The 18,443-nt window shown below is 48.5% G+C and overlaps 5 protein-coding genes across 8 annotated transcripts; 2 read left to right on the top strand and 3 right to left on the bottom strand.

Annotated features, from left to right (window-relative positions):
* Window positions 1–308: 308 nt before the first annotated feature.
* On the bottom strand, window positions 309–4,209 carry TrAtP1_006321 (uncharacterized protein). Of its 3 annotated transcripts, XM_066113071.1 has the most exons (5): window positions 3,528–4,209; window positions 3,224–3,295; window positions 2,219–2,974; window positions 1,856–2,142; window positions 309–1,798 (listed from the first exon to the last, which is right to left on the bottom strand). In XM_066113071.1, the coding sequence occupies exons 1-5, from the start codon at window positions 3,683–3,685 to the stop codon at window positions 819–821; spliced, it is 2,253 nt and encodes a 750-aa protein (XP_065969157.1). In that variant the 5' UTR covers window positions 3,686–4,209; the 3' UTR covers window positions 309–818. The 3 variants fall into 3 exon arrangements, with proteins under 3 accessions (XP_065969157.1, XP_065969159.1, XP_065969158.1); XM_066113072.1 differs by having other exon boundaries at window positions 1,856–2,974; XM_066113073.1 differs by having other exon boundaries at window positions 2,219–4,209.
* A 637-nt stretch (window positions 4,210–4,846) lies between these two features.
* TrAtP1_006322 (uncharacterized protein) lies at window positions 4,847–6,384 on the bottom strand. The gene is made up of 2 exons (XM_066113074.1): window positions 5,776–6,384; window positions 4,847–5,683 (listed from the first exon to the last, which is right to left on the bottom strand). Exons 1-2 carry the CDS (start codon window positions 6,307–6,309, stop codon window positions 5,090–5,092), a joined length of 1,128 nt encoding a protein of 375 aa, XP_065969160.1. The 5' UTR covers window positions 6,310–6,384; the 3' UTR covers window positions 4,847–5,089.
* Window positions 6,385–6,530: 146 nt separating this feature from the next.
* Window positions 6,531–8,509, top strand: TrAtP1_006323 (uncharacterized protein). Its single transcript, XM_014082941.2, has 4 exons — window positions 6,531–6,876; window positions 6,942–7,225; window positions 7,284–7,428; window positions 7,484–8,509. Exons 1-4 carry the CDS (start codon window positions 6,671–6,673, stop codon window positions 8,151–8,153), a joined length of 1,305 nt encoding a protein of 434 aa, XP_013938416.2. The 5' UTR covers window positions 6,531–6,670; the 3' UTR covers window positions 8,154–8,509.
* Window positions 8,510–12,611: 4,102 nt separating this feature from the next.
* TrAtP1_006324 (uncharacterized protein) lies at window positions 12,612–16,197 on the bottom strand. Of its 2 annotated transcripts, XM_014082942.2 has the most exons (6): window positions 15,698–16,197; window positions 15,361–15,455; window positions 14,620–15,300; window positions 14,284–14,545; window positions 13,749–14,223; window positions 12,612–13,682 (listed from the first exon to the last, which is right to left on the bottom strand). In XM_014082942.2, the coding sequence occupies exons 1-6, from the start codon at window positions 15,767–15,769 to the stop codon at window positions 13,264–13,266; spliced, it is 2,004 nt and encodes a 667-aa protein (XP_013938417.1). In that variant the 5' UTR covers window positions 15,770–16,197; the 3' UTR covers window positions 12,612–13,263. The 2 variants fall into 2 exon arrangements, with proteins under 2 accessions (XP_013938417.1, XP_065969161.1); XM_066113075.1 differs by having other exon boundaries at window positions 15,361–16,197.
* Window positions 16,198–16,847: 650 nt separating this feature from the next.
* On the top strand, window positions 16,848–17,725 carry TrAtP1_006325 (uncharacterized protein; the record flags this gene model as incomplete). Its single annotated transcript, XM_014082944.2, has 2 exons — window positions 16,848–17,033; window positions 17,099–17,725. 2 exons carry the CDS (start codon window positions 16,848–16,850, stop codon window positions 17,723–17,725), a joined length of 813 nt encoding a protein of 270 aa, XP_013938419.2.
* Window positions 17,726–18,443: the final 718 nt, after the last annotated feature.

Genomic DNA, 18,443 nt, shown 5'->3' on the forward strand with positions numbered 1-18,443 from the left:
GTAAGTTTCAAATAATGCTGCATCTTCATTACGCCCGCGCACAAAAGCGCAGGAGTCAACCATGGTTAACCAAAATATGAAAGTATTAGATCCTATCACTTTGTATGATGATGGAAGTTGTTGGATACTGGAATGATTATTTCAACGACAATATTTTTATTGAGATGCACTGATAAAGACCTGTAGGGGACCGGGCTCCTTTTGGCCACTTGGAGCATAGACACAGACAAACCAATACATAGTAGTTATGCATCTCCACAAATGAGATTAGCGATGCGGTTACTTTCTTCTGTTTCGCTCTTGGTAAGCTCAAGTTTCCAGAATCGTCAATCTCTGATCTTATACGGCACTTAATGAACCATGACCAAAAGATCGGCGACTCTAGGCTTTGGCGAGGCATAGGTCACAGCACAGTTCAAGAACAACTTATCTGGGCAATTCTCGCCAATAGTTCATCTTCTTTTTCTTTTTTTTCTCCTTCTTTTTGTATCAAAAATGTGCAAATTATCGGTCATTGAAATGTGCTATATGATATTCGCAAACTATTCGCCTGTTTGTATGGTAGCTGAGCTGGCGCGAGCAACATATTAACTGTATTGATGATGTCTATTGTAATTTTAATTTCATAGTGTGCTGTTTACCATAGCTTCTTGGTGATATAACAATTTCCAAATTCGCAGTCGTAATGTCATTTGATATGTAGATAGTAGAAGATTCAAAAATATTTCCCCTGGGTATGATATGCAAGGCTCAAGACAAAGTCGAAAGGGAACTCCAAAAGCTGTAATGATTGTAGTAAAATGGCGACGGAAACATCTTCATCGCTCCATAGGAGATGTAACATTCATAGCAACTGAATTCCAATCCAGATATCCATCAAAGAAGCTACTTGGATCGAAACCAGAAAGTAGATCAGTAGTCCACGGAGAGTTCGTCGCATGTCCCCATGTATTCTCTACTTGGGGTTGTTGTTGATACTCTGTCGGTAAAATGCCCATGTCTTCAAGGCCCATGCATTCGGTTTGCGGCAAATGCATCGCCGCTTGCCATTCTGCCATTCTTTGATCTCCGTCTGCTCGATGGTCTTGGCCAAGGCTTTCTCCTTCAGCCACTAGTTCTGCCCATTTCTCGAGTTTGGCTCGTGCGATGCGAACTTTTAGTGCAGTCATCATCCAAATGTTTTTGTTGATTCTTTCGGTGTCCACCGAGCATAGCTGGAAATTTGCGTTGGCATGTTCAAAGCGATTGCATATCGCTGACAGGATCTCGGGGATATTGATCATTAAGCCAGGTTGCGTTTGTAGCTGCGTTCGTAGCACGGCCACAGCAGCCGCGAGGTCCGTATCTTCTAGATCAGGACGCGCAGGCATGTGTTCATGAGGTGCACTGCTCTTGCCTGATGCCATGCCGGATTCGCGTTGGGCATTTGCCATATCAGAGTTATATAAAGCAACATTCGGATTGTTTTCGCTCGGGTCATCTGGCATTGATGTTCTTCCTTCGTACATGGCTCTTGGTGTTGATAATCTTGCCCAGCGAGCTAGCATAACAAGAGCGTAGACGAGGTGCGAGCCGACGGCCGTAGTTTGAAAATAATAGGTGGAGATGGGGAGAGCAAGCCAGGAATTGAACCATGTTGTAAGAACGGCGCTTGATCGGTATATTTTGTCGAGTGGCGAATCCATAGCCATCGATACAGAAGAGAGGGACTTGGATAATGAACGAATCAGATTCTTGTCAACAACAGGAGGTTCGTATAGACGAAGGCTGGCACTATTGAGGAAGAGCTGAAAAGTCTCTATAAGTAAAGTTAGATCAAGATTTTACCAGAGTATTTAATAGAAATGCTACTGACTATCTTCTTGCAGATGCTTGGGCATAGAGTCGCGAATTTGGTTGAGTTCGTTTTGGAATGCCAAAACGTATGCCGAGACAGGAGCTGAAGGCACTAAAGAGATTTCCTCAGTAGCCCTATCTTCGGAATTGAATTCGGCAATGCGTTCTGTCAATCTCTGTATTCTGACGAGGTAGACGAGAGAAATATCGCTTTCGTATTCAGGATGCTCCTGCAGATATCGTATGCAGTCGGAAAGATAGCTGTTGTATCTCATCGGTTCCACTCTTTGGAAATTCATCGAGATTCTGGCAAGGGTAGAAGAAGGGGTAAGCATATGATATTCAATATCAATAAACAGTTGAGTAGCGGGAGAATACAAACACTGATGCCCAGTACCATGCTCCTGCAAATGCTCGCCTCTCTTCATTGCTTCGGCCATTCACCTCTGGCGGGCGTACAACCATCAAACGCGTTCGCTCATTCAACCCTGGAGGCCTGTTCAACCCCATGTCGCTTATCAAGCTGCTAGCCAGAGTAATTAGGTTATTTAGCTGTCCGTGGAGACAACAGTGATATTGTTGATATCCAAGCATGACTATTATCCCCAATAGTAAATCCAAAGACTTTTCCGAGCGAATGAGCATGTAGTCTGCGAGGTGTTTCATGAGATGGTACATCTGCGCTCTCATCGATCGTATGCTTCGAAACGAGCTAACCATGCGAATAGCTGCCATGAGGAACGGTCTTCTTAACGCCAAAACAGCCGCGGTGACATTAGGCGGGACTATGACGAAAGGGTGGACGGGTTGGAGATTCTTCCGGTAAAATTCGAGAAGGATCTCGTCCGGCTCCGGAGGCGGGGGCGCATCCAAAGTGTCTGGGTGACAGATGCATGATTTCGGTGTAAACGAGTTGTACGTCGGGTCGATAATCCAAGTATTGGCCTGATTGGTGATGCTGGGAATGGCACTAGACGGGCTTGAGAACGGGGACGGATCATCAGATGAGTCTTCAGTCCCGCGGTCTTCGTTGTTATCATCTCGCGAGAGTGGGTCACGCTGAGTTCCGGAAAGCTCTCCGGACGCTTTCAGAAGACTGACAAGGCCGTTGAGCCGCTCTTCGATCTGCGCTGTTCGGCTGCTCAATATCTGTTAGATTGAATATCCACATAAAGGAGCCGCGAGTAAAGAGCTCGCTGTTAGTGAAGCTTGGAGGTGACACAGCTGCTGGCCCCATCGCTGTCGACACTTTTGAAATCTCCGTTCAAACGGACTTTCGGAATCATGAGGCCAGGGTCGAGCGAATGTTTCCGAAAAAAACGCAGAACCGGAGTTCGAGCAGCTAGCATGGCTGGCTTTATAAAAGAGACAGAGATTGCCGACTTACGAGGGTTTGGACTGTCTTTTCTTCCGCGGGCGATGGATCTGGTTCGAACACTCCTTCAAGAGTCTCTCACACCTATGAATTGCAGCAATTGGTTTTGTTAGCGGTTTTTCGCTAAATGAAATACAGATGGTGCCATGGTGCCATTCATTAAGGTGAAAGCAAGGGTAAAGTTGATAGTTCTGTACTCTCTCTCTCCCTCTCTCCCACTCTCCCACCCATGTATAATGACTGTTTGCTTTTTATTTTTCATAATTCCGTGAAGCTTTCAAATCTTCCTTGTCCATCTTCTCATTTCTCAACTCACCTATCACACTTTGCTCCGGGCGTGTCGTTGGATCGAATACACTTCGCCTTTGCAGTGGCGCAAGGCGCACAGGCAGCTCCCCATTTGGCCGTGGGCAGCTTTGGCCGCTCTCTAGAGCTGTTAGTGGTTGGCAGCGAGGCTTCAGCGCCAGCATCCATCCTTTGTCAATGGCCTTTTCCCGCCCTATGATATGCAAGCAGCCAAAAGAGGGTGCATGGTCGTCGTCCAGGACTTTGAGAGGAGGCAGAGTGAAGTCCGGCGGGCTTTCGATTTAAAGGTTGCCAATGGCCATGCTTTAGATTGGCCGTCAAAGCCTCGATGGCTCAAACCAAGCGACTTGGGAACGGCGTTTTGCCAAAAGTCCGGTCGGGACATTGTGGGGCACCGGAGGGTTGCCAGGCGTGTGATTGGCCAGGATAGGCGCGGCTGCGTCGATGCCGCAAGCTCTCAGCCCCGGAGAATATCCCAGTCAGAACGTTGAAGTGCACAGGATTGAAATGCGCCACCCAAGGTAAAGAACGATGATGCGACACCAAAGGGGCAGCTGCGCGTCCCTCGCTCTCTCCTGGGCTTAGGCGCGGCTCTCGCTCGTGCCTGCCAATGCTCGCTGCCGATGAGGGTCGATGCTCCGGGGTCGCTCTTGCTGTTTGACGCTGCCTGTGCCTGCCGCGACCCGCCTGGCGCATGGACGGCAATAGGAGCTCAGCTGGCAGGAGCCGTCTAGTCCTGGATAGGAATCAAACCGCCTATTCGCGACGCGCTTAGCGTAACAGCCTTCTTGCTAGGCCTAAGCGGGCAATACTCCAGAGTGCTTCTCGACCGATTACGAGGCCATCAGAATCTATCCCCAGTTAACCTTATTATTGGGTCTTTTGAAGGCCAGGGTGCTCGTATCTTAAGGTGTACCTTATGCTTATTCCGCTGCAAGTTGTCTGGCCCGATAGAATGCGGCATAGTAGAATGCTAGCTATAACAGAATAAGTAGTTGCGGTACATTGGTTGCATAATGAGGGACGCGTCTTGGGACTGACTCGCATGTAAGGCTTGTCGGCATTACCTATCTCAGCTGTGGCAACGTAAGACAATCAACTGCCGCTCAAGCTTGGCTCAGCTACGACTTGAGAGATACTCATCAATCAGCAGATAGGTAGGTAGCCAATCCACAGTCACATGCCAATGTTATGTCTTACCGTCCCATCGGGAATACTATCGTCAAGACGGCCAAGACCGTCAAGAGGCTCATACACGCAATCCTTGGTTCAGACAGAATCAGATACCCATCATGGTGGTTGACTTGCGCGTGTATGAAAGATCAAGGTAGAAGAAGAAAAGAAAATCGCTATTGAATACATCTGTATGATACATAAGGCGTTGGCTCCAATGATTATATGGTATGTAGAAGCATCGACAATAAGTAGGTAGCAGTTGCTCCCCGGCTCACACATGCTAGAACTTTGTTGCTCTTTGGCCACCCTCTCGTTGACCATCGCATACCCCACTTCTAAAAGAGAATTAACCTATACCCTGACAAAAAAATAGGATCCAGAGGTCCTGTTGGCCATTTATTTAGACTTGGAAACTCCAGCTCCAATGACACCTGGCAGCTTCTCGTCGCCCACGTTGTAAAGCATTGTGACAGAAAGCGACAATATTCCCAGCATAAGCAGAGTGAAGCCTGCAAACAACCAGAAGGGAACGCTAATATCTTTCTTGGCGCATGTAGGTCCTGCCCAATGAGTAAGGGCACCGTCTTCGCCTGCCCTGGTGCTAAGGCAGTGGCATGCAAAACAAGCCTTGCCGCCAGCATCCGCAGATCCATACTTGTTTAGGCATTCTCCCTGGTGCGAGCAGTTTCCAGTGCCGGTGACGCAGCTATCAAGAGAGTCGAAGCAAGCCGGAACAGCCTTCGAGGGGGCTCGAAGGATATTGTTGGGTGCAGGCGTAGTCGGTTCCGCATGCGCTGCCTTGTGAAATGAATTGAGCACCCTCTCTGCCTGACGGCGACGGAGCTCCTGTTGCTGGCCTGATCCTTGCTTCGAGCCCGATTTTCCACTGACAGCTGGGAGTAGAAGCAAGGTAGTCTGCATCTCGCCAATCTTGGCAAGAGAATCGAGTCTTGAGAAGCTATGAATCACATCGTCCAAGGCTTGTGGTCGCTATCAAAAGCAGGATACCGTGTCAGTTGAATGATTTCTTCCTACCCAGGGTTTCAAAGTGTATCCACTTATCCTCCATTTGCAACGCTTACCTTTTGAATATCATATTCGGCAAACAAAGCCCTTCCAGCCCAGCATCGCTCTTCAAGCGGGTTAATTATTTCGTCAAAAGAGCACTTCTGCGCTTTCGCCGCGCCATGGTAATCGGCAGGGTCGAAGCCTGCGACCCCATTCAGCGGGTCAATAGAAGAGGCATCCGGAATAGTGAATGCAGGCTGCACGTTCAGCTTTTCTCTAGTCTCCCTGATTTGCTCCTCTGTCAATCCCGTTACCGCGAGAATGAGCTGGTTGGGCTCATCGGCCTCATCAAATATCGAAGGGATCGGCTTCCCAAATTGACTTAATAGCGAGGCGACGTCTTCTATATCGGCGTCTTCCGGGATTTCATTGACGGAAACGCTTCGGCTAGGAGAAAATCGTTGTAACGCAATCAGTCGGGCGACGTTGCTAGAGACGGACGGCGGCGACGTGGATTCGCGATTCGGCAGAATATAGACATCGGCAGTGGGCTGTGAAGCTGCCACACAGCCCGCAAAAGCTGCGGCAAGCCCCAGCGTGAGCTTCATGATGAATGTCGTCCTTGTTGAAGCTGCTGGTGATGGTGAACACGCGCAAAAAGGGCTCGGCGTCACAAGTTGCACCGATAAAGTATGAAGTACGTAGGTGACGCTTCAGGTTGACTCTAGCTCGTTGTGGTTGGGTGCGTCGGAATAGGGGATGTTCCGGCTCGGACCCCTGCGTAACCACATGCGACAAATGTGTAAGCAGATGCCGTGCCCATCATAGAACTTCATCTCCATTCTCCATCGCCATAGCTCGAAATACACCATGCGCCTGCTTTTGTGACATTACCGTTATTTTTTCTTTCAAGACGCATTTTGATTCTTATACCGCTTGGAGATACAGACAATACACCTACAAGTCGGGATGCTCCGGCGCGCAGCGGCCCTTCCGCGACACGCAGCACTCTTCACGAATGCGACGCCGCATCTCCCCGCCCATCGCATCCCTTCTATTAGACGGCCGATATCGTTTCTACCATGGCGGAATAAAACAACGTCGGAAGGCCATCCGGTCTATTTTGCGCGGCCCAGCAGCTCACCGAAACCGGGTGCCTTCCGACGCCAGTTGGGGTAGGTTTTACTATTGCCACAGCGGCTCATTCAGTACGATATTGGGAACTAATCTCCAGATACAGTCGCATACTTTTCACCACACTAGCTGCATATGCCTGTTGGCAGATCTTCGCGACCGTCGTCTTTGATCCGCTATTGGACTGGGCAGACCACGAATGGGAGACTTTGTCGGAGAAGGAAAAGAAAGAGATGGAAGACATGGCGGATGAGGACGAACCCATTCTCTTCCTTCCGTTCCCATTTACAACAAAAGAGGTCAAACAGCCACCGTACAAAGGCTCGGACCCTGAGTGGGCAACATTTCTCGCTGTGAATAAAGATCGCCAGTTGCAAAACGACATCCAGAGTAGGTTTTTTGGACACAGATCGCTGGCATATGATAGCCGCTAATTCGTCTGTAATAGTGGGGCTAGCTGAACTTATACGACGAGGAGTTGAAAGGAACCCTGCGTATGTTCAACTGCTTGGCGGTCGAGATATTAAACTGAAGAAATTTTGGCTGGATATTATTTATCCCCCTGCACCACCTCCTAAGCATTATGTTTCTGGGTAAGTCATGATATGGCTGGCACTCATGGGGGCTAATACTAACATATCTACTCAGTATCATCATCGATGACGACGGCATATTCTGGGGCGATCGACCGATGGATTCGTTAGCCGCAAACCACCTGAATACAGCTATATATCCCAAGGCAGTGGCATTATCAGCGTGGGCGTTTATCGATTCATTGACTAGACAAACAGCCCAAGACATTGCCAAAGCTTTGGGTTTCAACACACCACCTCCACCCGAAGCCACATGGCAGGCTGCCATCCTCAACCGCATCAAAGAACAAAGCGAGCTCGGAACAGCTGGCAAGCAAACTGTCAGAGTCCCAGGACAGCCAGACAAGGCAAACTTTCCTCTTCACACTGGAATCAGCGAAATACCGGGCACGCCGTTTAGTGGCGTAAGCCAAGTCGATCCACGGATTCAAGCCGCCCTTCAGGCAGCTACAGTGACCTTTACGAAAAACTGGCAGCCTGCAAGGCAGCCACCGAGCCGAGGGTGTATCAAAGTTGATGGGCTTGTAGAGTTACAGGGAAAGTCTGCAGTCATGGCTGTATACGTCTTGGGGTGGTACGACCCGAAGCAACGAAAGTTTATGGGCGTCCAGACTGGACTGAAGCATCTACTACAGCTGAAGCAGAGACCAGGGGGGTGGGAGCTAGCTTTCACGAACATTCGGCGCGCGTTTGACTTTCGTTTTTTATATATGTACAAATATTGAGCACATAGTAGCATTACGGCTTGGTTATGGCATGGCATGGATCGGCGCTGGGGTTATGGCCTCCTGTTTGGGTTTACTTTACGATACCACCCCTAAATCAGATCCTAGAGAGAAAGATTGTACTGGCACGCAAACATAATACACTGCATGCAGTAACCGCAGAAAGCTTCATATGCCTTTTTTTTATCTCTACTGCATTTGAAGTATAAGATTTGATGCACCATTGTCAGTGTATGAAGCCGTTATGCGGGCAGGTCTGTAAAGAGTTTAGAATACCGCTTCGCATAACATCCTCACTTACTAGGCCTACTATGGTGATTTGCCAAAGTCAAAGTGCGGCAACAAATAAAGAGTCGGAGAGTACAAAAGGAGATTTCAAAGTGAACTGTCCCATCATCCTTGCGACGTGCACGTCAAATGTATCATCGTTTTTACCTATTCCGTTTTGCAATTTTATTTCGTTTCTTTTTCTTTTATTTCCTCCATTCTTTTCGGAGCAGCATGAAGTGAATTTCGTTAATTCCGCTGTACCTCGTAAAACTCTCGACGTTGGATTCTTCATGGTTCTGTCAGCCACCTGCAGGGTATATGATTCCATGTTTTGTCATCTTTGGCGGTTTCCCTGCTATGTGATGACGCTACTGTAACTAAAGCGGAACAAGCGTTGAGTCACGCTTGTAACTTTAACCCCCGGTGCATGACCAAGTCCGTGCAAGCTGTCAACAGTCCCTGGTCCTTGTCAACCTCAGGACTGTATGTTGATCGATAAGTGTCGTGAGTTCATCAGACTACTTTCATGACGTGTTATTTATAAAATTTGACACAAGTCGGGACAACAAATAGGAATGGACAGAGGCTCAATTGGCGAGTCTAATACATGAAGCAAATAGCCAATCCAACTATACGGCTACTTCCAAAACTGGCGTCGGTCGATCTCTGGCCAAAAGGAGAGCACCAAATGCGGCATATCCGGAGAAGCTGGGTCGAAATACGAGTCGTTCTCCATTTAAGTATTAGACGAGCGGGTTTACCAGACATCGGTTTTAACGTCTCCGTGTTTGGAATCCAAGATGGCCAATGGGTTATCAGATCCCCGGCCTGTCATGCTGATACTTTTGCCGTAAAGGATACCGAATAGCCTATACAGAATATAAGCACGGCAATTAAGCACTGCAGTTTCAACTTGGAAGGCTATCGCATTGCCGCATTAAGTGAATACCCCGAATTCGGTTTATTCTGATATAAAGTGGCTTCTCGCCCGGAATACCTATTTCGGTCGTTAAGGGATCCATTGTACGTTATGGGCGATAGACGTAAAATAGGCCACTAAGCTGCAGGTAGAAAAGGGGCTAGAAACTAGAGCTACTTGTTAGCGGTGCTCAATTCTCGTGACATCCTGGCTCGGTATCCATTTGCCGATTTGATTCAACCGCTACGAAGTATAGTAGCGAGATATTCTCAAGTTAAGGATTCTTAGGAATTTTCATTCTTTTAGCTCACTTTCCTCAAGGCTGGAGCAGTCAGACTAATTTTTTATCAATGCTATTGAAACTGTATAGATAACTTACTTCATATGAGACTTTAGCTTATCGATCCCCCCCTTGAAGCTCAGGAGGTTGATGTTGTCTCTATTGGAATCGTGCAGGTAGTTTCGGTAATCTAGTCCTCATATATCAGATGAAAATTACAGATTAGCGGCTGGGGGATGTTTTCCAGCAGGTCGGGTATGGCAGATGCGGTTCTTTACCCCTCCATTTGCAGATTTATGATGATTGACTAACGAGCCCATTTTTTGTGTCCAACGTGGAAGCGCTTTCTTTATATTGACTAGCGATATATATTGTTATAATGCAAGTTGACTCGAATTAAGTCAATCAAGCTGATGTAATTGAGCGTCTCAGTTAGAGCCTACCCAGACTAACTGTGGAGATATCATCGCGGATATTCCTCCGAGTTTTGTAGGTCCAACACTGCTCATATTTTATATTGCTGGACCAAAGACTTTATTTTGGCTGTCCCTAAGCCGTCCCAAATCTCCCGTAAATCTAGCCCCGAAAGTAGAAACTGCGTATAAAACGGTTCCGCTATGGCTGACTGTGCGCATGTCCTTATTTCTGACTTTAATTCAGCTGACATTTGGCCAAAACTCTTAGTAATACCGCCCTATTTGCATGCCTTCATCCCATGAGTTTCCTCTTTTGTGATTACAGGAATCTGATGACATATTTGCGCATACAAGGCTGTAAAGACGGGAGTACTAGCCATGCAGCTATGAGATTATGGAATTATGTATGTCTATCATCAATTGAAGATTTTCTGTCATCATGCTGTGTCCTATCGTCGGCTGAACCATGGACTCAATTGAGACGAGCTCTTATCACAAGCTTGATAGTATACATCAACCCTTGTTTTGTTTTGATGAATCACCTCAAAATATGCCTTGCCTGTCTTCATGGATATATGTAGTTTCCACTTCGAGAAACACATTGTGTATATGATTTCTCAACAAGAGTTCCGCCCACGCTTTGAACTTACGTCTTCACCCTCAAAAGAATCATATATCACAATATAATATTCTTCAAGATTCGTATCTACTATAAAGATTACACGTCTTGGCGGGCCTGTACCCACAACACTCAGGTGATGGAAACTAATCACTGCGGAAATAAAAAAAAGACAGGGTCGCCGAATGCAGCCTTCGTATAGGCGTATCGGCCAGGCCGTGTGCTTGAGTTTCACGTGTTGACGTACTAGTTGTAGGAACTTTGTATCGGCCATAAGCGTAATCAGTATCACTAAACTAGTAGATACAATCCTATTGAATAATTTGACAACTTGGCAAAGATCACGTAACAATAAGAGCTTTCAATAGTAATCCAGCTGCAGTCTTCTATTAATGGCGCCGTAGTGGCTAATTTCCTCACTCTGTTACGGGCATTCCATACGACTTCACCTTGAGAGCGTCGTCATGCCAATCCTAGAAACTCGAAACTCTCTTTGCGGAAGGTTCCAAAGCAACATTGCCACATATAGCCCATAAGTTGCACATTTCCCACAACACTACCTGCCAGCGATAGAATTCATAGCGCTGATAGTACTGGTTCTTACCGTTACTAGACTCTAACACAATTTAAACTTGTTTTAGGCGTAAGCAATAGCCCCGCAAGCTTCGTGTTACAGAGATACTAGTTGAGCCGCTTTGGGTCTGGAGACAAGTCATTGAACACGCATTACTCTTTTGAGGAAAGACGCCGAGTTGAATAGGGTCTTTTAAGGAGCCGTATAGGAAACCGCTTTTTTTACACCACTTTACTCAGAATGCAACACTGCTTAACAATGGATAGGCTTAGGCTGAAGGGGTACTTTGTGTGAAAGGATTTCCTTGTTTCGACCAACGCCCTGGATTGACAATTGGAGCGGCATGCTGGCGGCCAACGCGCAACTGCCGTGTTTCAAGACGGTTGATGATTATCACCAATTAATCAGCCAATTGACAATTACAATTAATTACTAATTCATATCTTTCTCTCTATATCGATTAAGCCAATTCGTATCACAAGTGAGTGAGCAAGTTGTATTAGCGAATCACGTATCAAAACCATGTACTTGTATATACATCTGATTATACTATTCCCACCATGTGCCACAGAACAAAACCAAGCGAGCAAGGAAGTAAAAGGCACCATATTGACAACCCATGACTCGGTGACAAATATGAAATATGATGCTGTGTAATCTGCAACCACAATCCGTTTCTTAGCTCAGCGGTCTAGGGCTGGCCTAGCGATGAGACTATATTAATTAGAATACTAATCAGCTTGCTGGGTAAATACGATCTACCGCGTTTGATCAATTTACTTTTATCTATTTATTTATTTATCTGATTTAATTTTTTCACCTTTATTTTCTTTTTGCCAATTACGTCGTCGACTCGGATTTAATAGCACCTAATTCGTCTCGCATTCCCGATGCCTCATCCCCATCTACATACATACAAATTCCTATTCCAGCAGTATTTTTACTCAGGCCACCCATCAGCAGGGATCATGAGTCCCACTAACACCCAGGCTGCCGCATAGTAACCATGCTGAGTTCAGGATCTTGTACTGAATCGGGAGTTGCGCCGTACAGAGCATGAGCTGAATGGCCAGCATATCTCCCCCCGTCTATCTTGTTCAGCTCGTCTCGTACCTAGTAGCCATCAAAGATATGCCTACGTTAGGAAAGCAGATCTGCTGGCCATCTCGGTAGATGTTTGGGTAGATATCAGTGCAGACAAGGGACAAACCAACAGCTCACTAACGATATGCCGCATGCAACACCGAAACGATACGGAAAACCTGACTCAAACTCAAACACGTAGGACCCAAGAATCTGAGTCGCAATTGGCCGAGATTCAAGTCAGCATAAACGTTCTTAATCACTTTCCTAATGTGCAAATCTACTAGAGCGTAAAGATCGAATAAACAATTAGGTTTTTTTTCTCCTCCCCCTTTTCACATTTCCTCTATACTAGATACTAGTAAGCGTCTGCTGTCCGCTGCAACATATTCCATGGGTACAGACACTGCAAATAATCTCTTTGGCTACTCACAGAGCAATAGTAATATTGCGCTACCCAAACTGAGATTCGCTGCACGGCCACTGGTGATGGTGTACATAAACCTGTTCACGAGGAGGCCGATACCTGTACTATCCCACATCCGCATCCGACGGCATTATACTGTATAATAAGGGCAGCCGGAAAACAGGGATCAGCCCTGGCCCGTCACCCGTACTCGGCCGAAATCATTAGATAGAAAAACCAAAGACACAAAAAGACACACGCAACCCTGCCAGAGGTTCCACCCAAAGCCCAGAATTTTTGGCTGAGTCGCTCGCTATTACCTGATACCAGTAACTCCAACCATGTGAGTTTTCCGCAAAAACAACACGGAAAAGGCGGATTAGCGCGCGCCACTCCACCCTCCTAGCATTTTCAAGACCGTCGACTCGCATAAGTAAGGGCTGTGCAGAGTTGGCCCGAACAATGCCCCCCTGCAGAGGCTCGGAGCAGATGCGGACAGAGTTGCCCACTCTACTCCATACCTGGTCGAACGACACCCGACGTCTAGTACGGCCGTGCCACGTTAATCAGCACAGTGAAGACTTCTAATTCCGCCTCAGGGCCCCCCGGTTCTCTTTCGTGACGCGGAATTGCGGCGATGAGATGGGTTTCGATGACGTTGAGCCCAGGATGCAGCATAACATCAAATGCTCTTTCGTGATGCGTCTGGTTCGGGATAGGCTGCATCAGCTGCTTCCAGGGTTGCTTGTCCACCAGGGTCCACAGGCTATATTGACGATCCTGTAGGAAAGATGGCAGCGTTACGACAATCCAGATGCGAGTCTGAGAATGCGGCAAGTTGACGGTTGCAGACTGCTGCATCTCCTTTGCATTTGGCAAAATGGTGAGCAGCGTAGGGCGCTCATTCGGGATGCTAGGAAGAGTTTGAATTCGTAGTTTTTCAATCAGTGCACTTTCGATTCCTGGAATTCAAGATTAGTACCTTTTATCGAATGGCAGCTTCGACATGAACACTATGTGCACTATACCTTTACCAGTAGCGCGGAATCTTCTCTGATCCGCATAGCCATTGACCAGTGGATTAGTTTGGAATGGCTGAGACGGGATCGCGGGAATGGGAGGTCGCAGGGCCGTTTGTCCTACCATCCCGGCTGGTACGTTGGCAACGGCGGGAGACGCCCGCGAACCATCCTCCACCTTTAGTCCTACCTGAGATGAGGGAGTCGGGGAGGGCGCAGATGCTGAGATACTTCGAGGAGCTTCAAGATTGGCTGAAAGCTGAGCAGAGCCATTGGTGTTTACCGCGCCATTGGCCTCTGGTGCTTGGGTTGCTTGAGGGGCCGGCGAAGCTACAGAGCTGTCACGCCCGCCAACGTGGATAGTGATCTTCTTGGACGAGCTGGGTGTCTCTGATCCTCCTTGTCCAACCTTGAGCTTGATTTTCTGCTGGAACGGCTCTGAGACAGCTGCCTGTGCCTTCTTAAGGTGGCTGTAGAACATTTTCTATTCCCGTTGTCAGATTTGCAAGTCCTTAAGAACGGTCCTATTGTGCATGCTTCTTACCTCAAGTTCTTGTGCCAGCACGTATATATCGCTGCCTTCTTCGTTGTAGAAATAGGCATTTGTCCAGAGGAGTTTTGACTTTTCTTCAAAGGCGCTCCACGTCTTGAAGTCGCTCACGCCAGTTGCATCGTTCCGGCCGTGCACGCCCTTGACAATTTTTTGCAGCTTCTTGAGCGATAGGGGATCAGTAATGACCTTGTAGTAGTCCCTCAAGGCTCGAGGAGGGAGGTTAATGAAAGGCTCGAAGTAGGCATCGTCATAGCTAAAAATGGACTCGGTTAGTCTTCAAGAAAAAAAAGGGTTCAATAGTTAAAGGGTTGGTTTGAGTCCACATACTCTGGCTCTTGGTGTCGTAAAAGTTCTTCCACTATCTTTTCTTGAGCTTGTTGGAAAGTGAGCCCTTTGTATGGCACATTTTCGTACTCGTGATCGGGACGAGCTGGTGGTGGTGACCGAGTTCTTGGGTTATCGTTGTTGGAGCCTCTCCGAGTGCGGCTAGATCCTCTCCGTTTGAGGATAATGGCCTTTCGCCTTGATTTTGGCGGCTCGTCTTCTTCGGGCTCGTCCTCGTCCTCGCCATCTGCATCTTCGTCCTCGCCTTCAGCATCCTCGGCGTCCTCAGCGTCCTCGCCATCAGCATCTTCGTCTCCCTCCTCCTCCTCTTCTGCATCTCCTTCCTCCTCCTCATCATCTGCATTTTCCGGCGGCAATGGAGTAGGAACTGCTTGGTAGGATCGATTGCTGTATGCAGGGTTTGTCTTGGTCATGTAGTTGCTCAGCGCTTTGCGAACTCGCTCGGCATCGTCGAAGATTTGTGACCCGCGGGTATAATACTCTTTGGCGTTGGCAATCATGCGCTTGAAGTAGCTCTCCAGCTCTGCGAGGCTCTTGAAATAGCCATCGTTGAGCTTTTCTTCAATTGTCTGAAGAGAAATCGGCAGTCGCGTCCTTTTGTAGTAGTCGGGGTTACTTTCGCGAGAGACGAGCTCCTCAAAGCACGTCGCGACAAGTCGACCACTTTTTCAACAGTCAGTCTAGATTCTTTTGCAACAGCAACAGTAACTGCAGCGAGTGTACCTTTTGTCGGCGGTCCGGCGGATCTGGTCGAGAAATACCAGTCCATGCGCAGTGGTCGATTCGCGGGATTCGCCCTTGGAGAGATCGTAATCTTGCTGTAGAGACAGGGCTGTTAGCGCAGAACCGGCATGCGAGATGCAAGCGTGCGATTTTCATCAATGCGCGCGAACTGCAGGATTGAAGGATGCGGGTGCGGGCAGGTCACTGATGATGAAAAGTAAAGGATCAAGAAAGGAAGAAAGATGCGGGAGGGAAACGCAGAATGCAGCACGGCAGCGATTGCTCCCGAAACCAGATGCCGCCATCCAGAGGCGCAATCAACTCGAATCACACTCACAGCTACTCTGCGCCGCTTCGCATTGCGGTCCTCTGCATCGGAGGCTCCATTCGCCTTCCGCTTGGCCTCCATTTTGGTCTGGATCGTCAGCGTTACAGCAGGCGCATTACCGTCGGCAGCGGCGAGGGACCTGCGTCGCAGGCGTGAGGACTCAATGGCTTCGAGAGTCCCGTGTCGCAACCCACGGCCCGGCGACTGCAATCGCCAGCGTGGAGAGACGCGTGTTGAGGGATGCTTTTTTGTGCCGTTGGTGGCGGGAGGTCGCGCGCGCTACAGGGCTCTGGAGCGGCGATGGCTTTTGGAGTAGCAGCAGCTGAGCAGCGTTTTTTCCCACACAGGCGCAGCTGCAGCGGAATCCGGCAGTGCTGATCGATGGAACTTATTCAGCCGGTGGACACAATCACGCTGCGGCGATGGCAGGCCTAGAGGAGCATTGAGTGCTTTAGTGTCGTTGAGTGCTGTTTATTGGAGGGCCGAAGTTTTGGCTTTTTCGCTCCAGGGCGCGGGAACAGGGAGTTTGACGAACGGGTACATTGGACGGGTACCTCGCCAAGGTACAAGTGGCCAGGTACCGCGGCTGGGCCTAGTCCCGATCCGGCCACGAGGCAGCAGCTCAGCTTCAGCTCATGAGGGCGGGCTTCAGTGTCTTGAAAGGTTGTGGAAGAGAGCAAGTAGCAAATTTGTAAATATCCATGTTGTAATGTAGATATTCTTAATCATGAAAAACACAATGGCGATGAGATTTGTGACACAACAAAATAATAAAGCTCAGTAGTTCATGGTGTAACATACATACACCTTCCTATACAGATGCCAATGCTGAGAAATCTACTTCACAAAAGAGCAAAAAAGCAAGTGATGGGGGGTTATATAGCAAACTCACTCAATAATTCAACTCCCAAGTAGCTGCCTAGAGATACGCTGCATTCGGAAGCTGCCCTTTGTGGCGATAGAGGCTCACTCACACTCTCCATGCATTCCTCTCTACAGACTACTGCGCAGTGGGGTCAATCGCAGACACGACCCCACCATCAATGACGACTCGAGCTCCTTAAAACCTATACCGCCTTGCTCCTGTCCCTGAAGCTCTCATCTCGCATTTCCATCTGTAGCTGTAGAATCCCCTCAATCAACAGCTCCCTCACACATCATGTCGGCCCCGAACGCGCCAGGCGACGCCGGCCCCGACTCTGCCGGCCCAGCCGCTGGGCGTCCTCGAGCCGGATCCATGCGCAGGCCGCTGCAGCCCCTTGATATCCCCATTATCAGGCATCTCAACTCAAAGCGGGTAATTCTGGCATCTGCCTCTCCTCGGCGGAAGCAGCTTCTTCAGCAGGTATGACGCTTGTAAAGACTGGCAGTCCCGTTTTGTGGCGCTAAAAATAACATCTGCCAATTTAGGTCGGCTTCACTAATCTGGAGATTACTCCATCAACCAAGCCTGAGGATCTGGACAAAAAGGCATATGGCCCTTGGGAATATGTCGCCACTACCGCTCACAACAAGTGTCTGGACGTTTACACCACAAGCATAGAGACCAGTCTTGCATCTATCCCCGATCCCGCTCTGGTCATTGCCGCTGACACCATCATTGTCACTCGTGATGGACGCATTCTGGAGAAGCCTCGGAGCGAGGCAGACCACATTCGGATGCTCAAGCTCCTGCGTGATACGCGCATGCACAGAGTTTTGACTTCAGTGACTGTGCTGGCGCCGCGAGAAGATGCCAGGGCTCCGGGCTATGACATCCAATCTCACACAGAGGAGACCAAAGTTTACTTCTGGGAAGAAGGCAATGGACTGCCAGACGATGTGATTGAGGCCTACGTCAAAACCCGAGAAGGCGTTGACAAGGCTGGTGGATACGGAATTCAAGGCATCGCAGGCATGCTGTTGGTGGAGAAGATTGAGGGAAGCGTTGATAATGTCATTGGACTGCCTGTGAAGCGAACTTTGACCCTGGCGGAAAAGGTCACCTTCCAGCAAGATCGTGACGAGTTTGACGATGCAGGATCAGCTTCAGAATGAGAAATAGATGAGTGACTTGAGATGGAGACTGAGGCGGCTCTAGCGTCGTGGTTTCAGCGCCCCTCGCATGGGCGCCACGGGCCAGATGTGTCCTTTATGTGAAGAAGATGATGATGACATGAAGCAAAGCAAGCTTGTGATTTTCACAGGATCAAGGGAAACGCCCGCTTTTCCAAGCACCGTGTAGCTCAACCGAGGTGAGTTGCTTCGATCACAATGCGTACTGCGAAAGAAAACATGACGACTTCTCTGTCTACGTGGAGTTTTAGGTCGGAGCAGCATGTATTTTGGCATGTGATTGGCGGCATGGTGCAGAATCGGAAATGTTAGGGAGGCATCATCTCGGCATGCTGCACCGCCCGTCAAACATCAAACATCAAAAGCAGATATTGAAGCAAGAGCAAAACAAAACAAAAACAAAAGCACTTGAAAAGCACAATAGCTACATGTACAAATTCTGAAAACCCGGAACAGAGCAAAGCACTGCTACCTCACCAGCCGAATCAATCTCGTTAACGTGGCCCAGCTGCTCGTTTAGGGAGCTAGACGCAGGGACCGGCACTTCGGCCGAGAATCTGGGGCAAGATCCTTGTTCCTCCTAGCGCTGTAACAGGTCTGGCGGCCGGTGGCTTTTGGTGTCATTTTAGTGCTGGCTCTGCTCTCTATTCTCGATTCATTTTCTTTTAATTAGCACGGCGCGCGTGCAACGTGCAACGCA

Source organism: Trichoderma atroviride, chromosome 3 (assembly GCF_020647795.1).
Source record: "Trichoderma atroviride chromosome 3, complete sequence".
Classification (NCBI taxonomy): Eukaryota; Fungi; Ascomycota; class Sordariomycetes; order Hypocreales; family Hypocreaceae; genus Trichoderma; species Trichoderma atroviride.

Coding starts and splice junctions, on each gene's coding strand:
- TrAtP1_006322 (XM_066113074.1), bottom strand. CDS start 6,309: ATGAAGCTCACGCTGGGGCTTGCCGCAGCTTTTGCGGGCTGTGTGGCA. Junction 5,684..5,775: donor CCGAATATGATATTCAAAAG/GTAAGCGTTGCA, acceptor TGCTTTTGATAG/CGACCACAAGCCTTGGACGA.
- TrAtP1_006321 (XM_066113071.1), bottom strand. CDS start 3,685: ATGGATGCTGGCGCTGAAGCCTCGCTGCCAACCACTAACAGCTCTAGA. Junction 3,296..3,527: donor CCCGGAGCAAAGTGTGATAG/GTGAGTTGAGAA, acceptor TGCAATTCATAG/GTGTGAGAGACTCTTGAAGG. Junction 2,975..3,223: donor AAAAGACAGTCCAAACCCTC/GTAAGTCGGCAA, acceptor GATATTGAGCAG/CCGAACAGCGCAGATCGAAG.
- TrAtP1_006323 (XM_014082941.2), top strand. CDS start 6,671: ATGCTCCGGCGCGCAGCGGCCCTTCCGCGACACGCAGCACTCTTCACG. Junction 6,877..6,941: donor GCCTTCCGACGCCAGTTGGG/GTAGGTTTTACT, acceptor CTCCAGATACAG/TCGCATACTTTTCACCACAC. Junction 7,429..7,483: donor CCTAAGCATTATGTTTCTGG/GTAAGTCATGAT, acceptor ATATCTACTCAG/TATCATCATCGATGACGACG.
- TrAtP1_006324 (XM_014082942.2), bottom strand. CDS start 15,769: ATGGAGGCCAAGCGGAAGGCGAATGGAGCCTCCGATGCAGAGGACCGC. Junction 15,456..15,697: donor CGAAGCGGCGCAGAGTAGCT/GTGAGTGTGATT, acceptor CTGTCTCTACAG/CAAGATTACGATCTCTCCAA. Junction 14,224..14,283: donor TGCTGGCACAAGAACTTGAG/GTAAGAAGCATG, acceptor CAACGGGAATAG/AAAATGTTCTACAGCCACCT.